General features: G+C 46.8%; 1 protein-coding gene across 1 annotated transcript; it reads right to left on the reverse strand.

The window, feature by feature from the left end:
- Positions 1–593: 593 nt before the first annotated feature.
- CNGA4 (cyclic nucleotide gated channel subunit alpha 4) lies at positions 594–10,827 on the reverse strand. The gene is made up of 7 exons (XM_036742560.1): positions 10,026–10,827; positions 6,919–7,056; positions 6,574–6,675; positions 6,276–6,382; positions 5,025–5,670; positions 2,344–2,693; positions 594–1,874 (listed from the first exon to the last, which is right to left on the reverse strand). Exons 2-7 carry the CDS (start codon positions 6,978–6,980, stop codon positions 1,453–1,455), a joined length of 1,689 nt encoding a protein of 562 aa, XP_036598455.1. The 5' UTR covers positions 6,981–7,056; positions 10,026–10,827; the 3' UTR covers positions 594–1,452.
- Between the last annotated feature and the right edge of the window lie 95 nt (positions 10,828–10,922).

Below are 10,922 nucleotides of genomic sequence, written 5' to 3' on the forward strand. Positions count from 1 at the left end.
AAGACATGGGTGCAAATGGCAAATGGCTGATTTTCTTTAATAGAACCAGGCACCATGAGAAGTATAATACAGTTTTATCATAACCACTGGTCTTAAAAATACTCAAATCTTTTAGGGCCTTTCTAACTCTATAGAACATCTTCCACACCCTGTTTGTCCTAAAATTCCTACTGACTTCTGAGTATTCAGCAGGAATCTCAGAGACAAGGTTGAGAGTCAGAACACCTGACAGTACAAACCATACCATTTCTGAAGTGGCAGGTCTTTGTGCTGGTGTTGAGATATGAAACTTCAAGACCTAGAAGGATTTGGGGCAAAAGGGTCAAAAGTGAAGGGATGTAGCTGGAACAGCTCACTTTGACACCAGTGTTTCATCTACAAGCTTTTACTATGCTGTTGTGCTCTGTGCTATCTCCACCTACTGAATTAGATTGCCTGGAGAAATTTTTATGCCCTCTGGTCTTCATACCTCAATCTCCTCACTTTCCAGACTTAGAGTAGGAGAAGTCCTCCTCTAGGCATACTTTACTACTGCCCCACTACCCCATCTATAAAGGCCCTTCTTTGGCCTAGAGCCATGAAAGACACTTGAAAAGTTTCAAATACTTTATTGGAATGCAACATAGCCATTATACATTCAGTGCCATTTCTGTTACCTTTATGGGAGCCTGGAGTTTCCTAGAAGGCAAGCTTAGTGATGAAGATCTCAGATTGAGCAATGCTGGGGTTGTCTGACTGAGAGAAACATATGCATGAGACTTAGAAGGTTATGCGTGGCCTTTTCATGGAAGTGTTTTCTCCTTCTGCATGGTAGAAACCTATCTGTGGAGGACTATATGTCTTCATGTATGGGGAGGCCAAGAATAAGTAGCTACCTGTCTTTCCCTTGTTATTTATTTTGCTATTCTGCTCTAAATACTTTCCTATTTGGGGAAAAAAAAAGTATATGCATATATAATGTGACTGTGCACATGTGTTCATGTGCACATGTACAAAAAACTGGTCTCTGATTATCTCTGCAAGAGATCTCTGATTATCTCTGCAACCGAGTGAGAAGATTGGCATGAATGTGTGTGAAAACTTCAGTGTGTATCCATGGGTTAGCACATACCTGTGCTTCTGTCAGAATTGTCAGTGGTTCACTGTGTGCTAATGAGTGTGTCTTGGAAACTCAGTTTGTGGCAGTGCATAGAGTGGTTGAGCATATATTTTTTCATCTCACTCCTCTCTTTGGGCAAAGGGGAGTAACTAGGTTCCCACTCTCACTGCTTGTATATTCTGGTTGTTGGGACATGGAGGGTATTTATAGATATGGTTTCCTATATCTCTGGAGTTCCTCTGAGGTTTGTGTCATCCAAAGGTGAGGGTCATAGGGGGACATCCTAAAGCTGAAGTCAAGAGGTAATATGTGTGTGTGTGTGTGTGTGTGTGTGTGTGTGTGTGTCCTTGAGCCTAAGAGGCCTTTCCATCTCCACCACCATCCCCCTCATCATCAGCCCCTGCCTCAGTCTCCTCAGGAGCTGGCCACTCACGGGTTTGCCACTCTAGTCGCTCAATTCGATAGGCTATCTTGAGGGCGCTGGACTCCAGTTCAGCCAGGAGGCGGGCAAACTTGGTCTGCAGATCATCTAGCTGCTGATCTAGACCACGCAGACGACTGTCCACAGCCTCCTGCAGTGCTATCTCAGCTGCCTCTGCATTCACATCCAGCTTGTTCATCTTGAGCAGGATCTCTCGGCCCTTCTCCTCCATGACAGCCTGGGCTTGTGGGTACTCACTCAGCACCTCTCGAAGATCCTCCTTACTCAGGCAGAACAGGTCAGAGTAGCCTAGACTCTTGATGTTTGCAGTCCTACGGTTACCAGACATATTCCCTGTGGTGGAATGGCAAGTAGGACACAGTTGTATAGAGTGACCCAAGGAATGAGCTGTAAGTGTATGGGAAGTAAAGTCCTTTCCCCGCAACTAAGACTCTTTAATTCCTCTAGTCCCTACCTCAAGGTTCAGCCTCCCCTTCACCCATTAAAACCTTTTATCTGATCCTATTCCTGAGGAAAGACTCTTCAACACATTGTTTTATTGGTCAAAATACCTGGAAGACAGATCTGTCTCTTAGGCCTTCCCTCCAAAGGCCACTTCTGGGTTCCTCTTCTTTCCAGATACTGTACCGAGTCCCTTCCTTAGTTCTCTTCACTAAGCCTCACCCAATACACCCTAGGTCTTTGAGCCATGAGCCTTTTTCCCAGGCATCCTTCTAGATTCAGGATCTAGAGCATCCTTAACCCCAGATGGATACAGGAATCCCTTTCCTAGGCTATTATTTGAGCCACCCCCTTCTCTCACCTTTGATATTTATGATGCTGATCTCCCCAAAGTAAAGTCCAGCACCCAGCACTGCATATTGGGTAACACCGTCATCAGCCACCACAGCCAACTGGCCCTCCCGGATGATGTACATTTCTCGGCCAATATCACCCTTACGGCACACATATTCTCCTGGTGAATAGGTCTGGGGCTGCAGCTTTAGTACGAGCTCCTCCAGAAGGCTGGCCTCACAGTTCTGGAAGATCTGCACACGGCTTAGGGTGGGCAGGTGCACAGATACTGCAACTTCAGCCCGTAGGCGCTCAGGCAGGTGCTGTAGAATTGCCACCTCATTTGTCATTTTCTTGTTAATTTGTAGATGTTGGTACCTAGAGTGGTAACAGAGATGGTGGTGGGCCATGGGCAGATGCACTCTTCTCCCTGCCACATGACCCACACCTTGCTGTCTCTGCTCAAGCCCAGATGCTCTGCCTGGCCCAATATTATCTACTCCTTCATGAGGACCCTATCACATCCTAGCTCTTTCAATAATCACATAATCTCAGACTACGGAAGCTAATAGTCTGACCTCATCTAGTCTAACCAATACTTCGATAAGAAACTCTTCTACAGATGGGGTAGTGTGACCCAACCTTACCTGGAAGTCCTCCAGCAATAGAAACTGACACCTCCCAAGGAGCCAATTTCCCTTTGGGTCAGCTCTAACTTTTAGAAAGCTTTTTCTTACCTGGAACTGAATCTGCCTCTGCAGCTTCTATCAATTGCTCCTAAGTCTGCCAAGCAGAACAAATCTGATATTTCTTCTATAATACAGCTGCTCTTCAGATACTTGAAGATATTGATCATGTATCCTCTAAGCATTCTCTTTAAACACATTGAGTTCCTTCAAACAATCCCTCTCTTCCCTGAGGCCTTACTGTTTGTACATGTCAACAAGTTATCAATTTTCTTCAACCCAATGAGATAATTTATGCAGACCACTTTGAAAACTTTAAAGAACTATATCAACATCAGCTATTATTATTATTAATCCACACACAGGTTCTTCTGGGTCTTGCCTTCAATCAGGAAGCTCTCAGTTTAGGTGAGAAGTGAAGCTTCATACATGCATGGGCACGTCTGGTCTACCACATGCCAAAGTCTGGGAACCTAACAGTTCAAGAAACCTGTGCAGGACAACCTCAATGTGGTGGAAGGAGAACTGGATTTGGAGTCAGAAGCCTCTGTTCCAATTTTGGCTCTACTAACTTATCTGTAGGAACTCTGGCAAATCACTTCTCTTCTTGGGCCACAGTCTCTTCATCTATAAAATGCAACAAGCATTAATTAAGAATTTATTATATGCTAGGCACTGTACTTACACTGAGAATACATGGAAAAAGTGAAAAAGGTTCTGGCCCTCAAGGAGCTCAAGTGCTAATGGGATATACATGATTTCTGTGTTCCCTTCCAGTTCTAGATTGTAGCATTCTTTTTGTAGAGGACATTCTGGAAATAATAGGGAGCCAAGAGAGCTTCTTGACCAGGGAAGTAGGTGCAGGCGGAGTTGTATGCTTTAGAAAAGTCACCTCAGGTCACCCTTCCTCTCTGGTCCCTTCCTCCCTTTCCAGCCCTCTTACACCTTCCTTCTTTCCATGAACTCTTCCATCCACCAACATTGGCCTACCTGTAGCCCACTGAAAAACAAACTCCATCTCTCATTGCCATGTCTATGCAAGATCTCTCCCCGACCCCTGCAAGGCTCTGCCTCCTCACCTCTGGTTCTTAGCTCACCTGGCTTCCTTCAGTACTCAGCTCAAATGCCGTCTTCTGCAGGGGGTCTTTCCCAGTCCTCCCAGCCACTAATATCCCCCTTCATCTATTCTGCATATGTTTCCTATGTATCTGATTATTTACATGTTGTCTCCCCCATTAGAATGTGAGTTTTCTGGGGATGAGGATTAGGCTGTGTGCTTTCTTTGTATCCCCGGTGCTTAGCACACTGCCAGACACATAACACATGCTTAATAAATGCTTGTTGACTGATTGACTTGCAGAATTCCAAAATCTCAAAGCTAGAAGGGTTATCTAGTCTAGACCATTCCTAAATAAAAATCTCTTCATTTAGAGTTAGAAGGGACTTGAGTCCAGCCTGCTTTTATAGATGGGGAAATTGAGATCAAGAATAATTCATTTTCTCATTCAAGTTTCTAAGGTCTTAGAAGTAACCAGCACAGCTCAGATTCAAAGCCAGGCACCTCTAATTCCAAATCCAGTGATTTTTTTCCCTCACTACATGACACTGCCTCTCTTTCTCTGACTAGTGGTTATCCAGGTTGATATCTCTTCTCCCATTTTCATGACAAGTCCCTCCACTGTCTTCCTCTCTTGGCATCCTCTCTGCTTTCCTATCCTCTCCCATTTCTTCCCTTGTACTTTCATACTCCTGCCACCATGTCTCCAACAGTCAATGACATGCCCTTTGCTCTCCATCCCCGAGTCCCACTTCCTTGCCACTGACATCTCCCTAGTCTCCTTCTTCCTATGGCTAAATTCTCACCAGTAAAAGATACTCCATATCTTGCAAAGCCTTCCTCCTTCCCAATTAATATGCCCCAGCAAGTAAGTACTCCCCATAAGGCAACAGTCATTGGGTCTTCACGGCCAAGCTCCTCCCCTTGCCCTAATACCTCCCATTTTCTCAGTAGCTAGACCCTCACCAGTCAATGACGCGACGCTCCAGTCGGCGGTTGACATGGTGCAGCTTCATGTATTTCTTGACGAGTGCATGGTCAGGGTAGAAGGCTGCATCAGCTGTGTTCATATTGTAGATGACTGAGCTCATGCTACCCATTATAGTGGCAAAGCCCATGACAGCCAGCAAGAAGTCACCCACCATAAAAAGATATTCCTCTTCACAGGCTGGCATTGGTGTGTCACCTACAGTGGTGAGGATGAGTGTAGAGAAGTAGAAACTGTAGAGGTACTGGCGACGAAGTCGTTCAAAGCCTGGCTGTGCTGGGTCAGGGTATACCCAGACATCACGCCCAAAGCCCAGGTATCGTGACAATGCAAAATACAGACAGCTATTCCAGTGGATGACAACAAAGATATAGAGCATAAGTTTGGCAATTCGGAAGGCATTGGGATATGCTGTCCGTGTCTCTGTTCGGTCAAAGGCCTCAAAAAGGCGTGGAACTCGAAGAAAACGATTGAGCCTCAGTGTAGGTGTATGTGGACCCAAGCGTAAATATGCCAAGTCTGTGGGCACCAGGGACAATATATCCAATAAGAAACCTGATGTCCGCACATAGCGCTGTGAAATCTGGCCCTTGTCCAGTACCAAGATGCCCTGCTCCAGGAACCCTGAGGTTGGAAAGGGGTAGCAGGATTAGCTCCAGTACTGGAAATGCAACAAAGAGCCAGAATGGGGTCTGTACAAGTTTTTAGGGTTGACAGAGGGGTCAGCAGGCTTCAGTGGGATTAATGGGGAAATCATCTGGGTCTTTTTAGCCTTTTGCAGTATTTAACATTTGATCCCATCACCATGCCTTTGCAGGGGTTATCTCCCATGCCTAGAATGTTCCTGCTCTGTAGCTCTGCTTCTTCACATCCCTAGCTTCCCACAGATCTCAGCGGAGGTGCCGCCTTCTACCTGAAGCCTTCTCCAATACACCAAATGCTCAAACTTTACTTTAATATCTGTGCACAAGTTATTCATTGCCGGCTTAACCTCCCTCCCTCCCCCACTTCCCTCCAACAGAATGTATATCTTTGAGGTCTGGGCCTGGTTTTGTATCTCTAACATCTAGAACAATGCCTTATACATAGTAGGTGTTTGATAAATGTTTGTTGAATTGAATCATAGGAGTAGAGGGGTTGGTGGGATAGATCAACAGGAATCAAAAGGTTGGGGGGAAACAGCAAGGAATCTAAGGGATTTGGGAAGCCCAGGCTGGGATATCACTGACCAGTGTGGAAGTGCATGACAATGTCCACTAAGTACAGCAGGTCACTTAAATAGTCCAGGATCAGCCAGGCTACCAAGTAGCCATGCTGGAGGTCGGGGAAGCAGGCTCTGGGGATGGAAGAGAGAATATTTTGAGAGGAACCTGGCTGCAGCTGCTTCTGCTCCAGGGCCTTAATAGTGAAAACCTCTCTATTCCTCCCAGAGTCTGCACAAAGTAGCAAAAGAAAGCCCCCTTCTCCTTCCTCCACACCCTTAGACCTTGCCAAGTGTCTTTCTGTGCCCTTCTTCCCTCTTCTTACCTGCAGACAAGGATTATGATGTTGTACATGACTGGAAACACCATGGTGTTGAGCCACCAATAATACTGGTCCCCTGATGGGTCCAGGACAGGCACTGACTTCCTGGAGATGGCGGAAGGGGAGTTTTAGAGTATGACCACTGAAGAAAGCCTCCAGGAAGAGGGTGTTATGGGACTGAGGGCTCAGTTTCTTAGTAGAAACAACTCTCTTCCATTTTATCATCCCCCAAGTATTTAGACTCTTGAGTATCCTCCCTCCCATTACACTCCTGATTCCTTTGTTCTATCAGAGAATTTCCCATTCACCTTTCCCACATACGTATCTTAGAGTACCCTCTCCTCTCACCTGGGTTTTGAAGGTGCCTGAGGAGTAGACTCTTTGGTGTTCACTTTGGACTCTTGACTCATGGTGCTGGAGTCTGGGCCTGTCTACAGGTATTTGTGGAAGGAGGATGATTCTGGGATGAGAAAGATTCTGCCAGGTCTAGGGAAAGAGAATGATTTTGAGGGGTAGTGGTTAAAGGAAGATTTTGTGGGATGGAGATAAATATTCTGAGGGGATAAGTAGACTAATGATTCTGGGGGGTCCATGGAATGGGGAATTCTGGGGGGAAGTCAATTGGGGGGGAGAATTCTGCAGAGTTAGTGGAGGAGGACTGAATGTGGGGTTGAGGAGGATGAGAGGGAAATCAGTGAGGGAGAAGATATAAGAAGAGTTGGTGGGGAGGGAACAAGGTTTCTGAAGAGTTGATGATGGAGGAACATTTTGGGGTAAGGTATGTAGGGGCAGGATCACTGGGGAAGATTTTGGGGAACCTGTGGTTAGGGAAGGCTGCTGTTTGAGGACTTATGAATGAGGAGGAAGTGCATTTCTGAGGGGGAAGAGGAAAATACTAGAGGCCAGTAAAAGAAGGAAAATTATGGGCTAGGAAGAAAAAGTGTGGGGAATCAGTGAGAGTAGGGATTCTAGGGAAACCGTGTAGAAGGAAGGATTATGAGGCATCTGTGAGAGAAAGTAATTCTTAGTGATGGAGGGCCTGCAAGAAAAAGAAGATTCTGGGCAATTTATGGAGGGTGTGGTATAAGGGGTGAGGACAAAGTAGATCCTGGGGGCCTGTGAGAAGAAAAAAAAATCATGCATGTGAGTGTGTGTGTTTATGTATGTATGCAAGATTCTAGGGGAGGAGGGAGGAAAACAATATCCTGTAGGTTGTTCTGGTAGGGGATAAAGATTCCCAGCGTAGCAGGCTCATAGAGGACATGGGAGGATGATTTTGTGAGTTACTACATGGGGAAGAATTCCAGGCAGTTTATGGTGGTTGTGGGAGGGAAGAAGTTGATCCTAGAGAAGGATCTATGAGAGGCAGAGAATTCTGAATAGGTTTTATGGGAAGAAGGTTGTTGGGAAAGGCAAAAGAACGGGGGAAGGAAGACTGGAAGTATATGAAGGGAAGAAAGATTTAGTGGGGTTGTGTGTGAGGAATTTGGGATGGATCTGGGCAGGAAGAAGAAGAGTCTTAAGTCTAGGAGGTCTGAAAGAGAATATGTGGGACCTAGAAGGGGTAAGTCAGTGTGGCACAGCAGAAAGAGCATAGATTTCAATCAAAGAGACCTGTATTAAATACTAGCTCTATTGTTTTTTACCTGTGTAACCTTGAACAAACCTCAGTTTTCCTCATCTGTAAAATGAAGGGCTTAGACTAGATCAGAGGTGTCAAAGTCATGGTTTGCAAAACTCTTGAGTACAACCTGAGTACAGTAACAAAATAAGTAAAAATAACAACATAGATAATGTTTATTTGTGATTTTCTAAGTCAATACATGACCTGTGGGAATCTGTTTCTATCGGAGTTTGACACCACTGGGCTAAATGACTTAAAATCCCTTCCAATTCTAAATTCTATGAACTTACCATTTTAGGAGGGTTTCCTATAAGAGGCCTGTGGTAGGGAGAAATTTGAGGGCTTTGGTAGGGGGATGGAAAAGGAAAGCCCAGTGAAGTTTGTGAGAACAAAGAGGAAGGACTTAATTGGAAGAGGAAGATTCTTGGAGGGGAAGGGTGTGGGGAAGAGAAAGTTTACCCACATTAATAGGCATAGAAGTATAGCAGATAGAGTGTTAAAGCTGAGTCCCTCATGTATAAATGGTGGAGCACCTGCATCATACCTTATTTGTACAGCTCAAAAAAGTAATGGATGTAAAAAAGAAAAATACTTACAGCAGATTGTTATTAGCTTTTTGAGGGCAGGGACAGCTAGGAAGCATTGTGGAAAGAGTGCTAGATCCAGTGGACAGAGGAAGACCGGAGTTTAAATTCAGCCTCAAGACACTTCCTAGTTGTGTGAACCTAAGCAAGTCACTTAACCTCTGTCCTGCCTCAGTTTCCTCAACTGTAAAATGGGGATAGCACCTACCTCTTCCGACTGTTGTGAGGATCAAATGAAATAGTGCTTAACACAGTGCCTAGCACATAGTGGAAAAAAAAAAAAGCTTATTCCCTTCCCATGTTTGATTCTATATCCCTAGTCCTTGGCACATACTAGGTGCTTGACAAATGTTTGTTGAATTGATTCTAGGGGGTTCTATGCAGAAGAAAATTCTATCCAGGGAAAGACTGAATCTTTGAGTAGGAGAGTGAGGGGGTCCTTGGGGAAGAAGTTTGGGAGATTCTGTGGGGAAGAAGATTCTAGAGGGTTCTTGGGAAAACAGGATTCTGGGGGTGGGGAAATGAAAGTAAGATTAGCCATGTGGATGGTATAAGAGGAAGATTCAGACAGCTTTGTGGATGGGAGAATTCATCTCTATGTGAGGGGAAGAACGTGGTGGGTCATGGGATCTGTGGAGAGATTTTGTGGGTCAAGGGGGTGGAAAAGAAGAGGGTGGAGGGATCAAGAAGAACCGGAGGAGATGCTGTTAATTTCTGAAGAAGATTTTGGGATTTGGTGGGGGAGTAGATGCTGGGGAATTGTAAAGAATGGAAGATTCTGGGATTTCTAGAGGGGGGAGGAAGCTGCTGGAGATTGTGAAGGATAGAAGATTCTGGGATTTCTTGGGGGGGGGAAGAAGATAGTGGGAGGAGAGATGCTGGGGAGGATGGAAGGTTCTGGGATTTCTGCGGGGGGTGGGGAGGGAGAATATGCTGGGAGGGGGAAAGATTCTGGGGACTGTGAAAGATGGAAGATTCTGGGACTTCTGCGGGGGGAGGGAGGAAGGTGCTGGGAGGGGGAAAAGACGCTGGGGATTGTAGATGTAAGATGAAGGATGTAAGATTCTGGGAGTTTGAAATGGGGATGATGATTCTGTGTGTTGGAGGCAGGAGAAAGATTCCAAGAGGTAGAAGTAGAAAGGATTGTGGGTGTGGGTATGGGAGGAGAGGATTCTCTGGCTCCTGGTTATGGGGCTGGGGAGGGGCTGGAGGTAGGGGGAAGGCCGCCCCCCGCCCCGGGCTCTCACTGTGCGCGTATGTTCAGGTGATCCGTGTCTCCGACTCCAGCGTCTCTCCCTCTTAGCTACAGAGATGCTGGAGCTGGAGCCCAAACAGAGCCTAAGCCCTAGGGGCTGAAACCCCAAGTGACGCCACGAGTTCCTACCCACACCTCGCCAACACTGAGAATTCGCTTCTTGCCCTGCCCCTCACCTGTGATATGGGGCTCTGCCTACTGTCCCGTCCCACCCTGTTGAGGCCCCGCCCCCTGCTCTGCCCCTTCAGCTCTAGGACGGAGGCTCCGCCCTCCCCTGCCCCAGAGCTTAAGGAAAAAAAACCCACAGAGAAAGCCCCGCCCATTGCCCAATGCTAGCTATGTTAGGACCGCCTCTTATAGGCTCCACCTATTTACTCCGCCCTCAATGTGCCTTTCCTCTTTTGGAAGCTCCGCCCCTTTCAAGTTCTGGTTTAAAAGGCCCAACCCCATCAGGTTCCGCCCTTCTACTGCCTCACTCCAGGCTCCGCCCAGCATCTCACAGGTCCCGCCCTCAACCAGGCCCACCCCATTCCATTTCTTAGTCCCTTGGGCAGCCTGCCCAGTGTTCTAGGCCCGCCTATCTCCTTTACACCCAGGCTGAGGTGTGAGCTCGGAGGGCTGGGCCGGAAGTGGGGCTGGGAGGGGGGAAGTCTCTCGTCAGGACTTAATTCCTTTCCCACACAGAACCCTTCCTTCCCTCCCCGTTCAGCTCAGCCATTGCCTCCCGTGCACATCCCGCCCCCACACGCCGGCCGTTGCCAAGGGATGCCGGTCGTCTCCCAGGGCACTCGCTCGAGTTCGGAGTCCGACCAATGGGAAGGCGAGCTGCTCCTGATGACGTCAAGAGCGTGAGACGTAAGGCGGTACTGAGCGAGGTGACGTCGGGGGG

The sequence above is a fragment of the Trichosurus vulpecula genome, chromosome 2 (assembly GCF_011100635.1).
Source record: "Trichosurus vulpecula isolate mTriVul1 chromosome 2, mTriVul1.pri, whole genome shotgun sequence".
Taxonomy (NCBI): Eukaryota; Metazoa; Chordata; class Mammalia; order Diprotodontia; family Phalangeridae; genus Trichosurus; species Trichosurus vulpecula.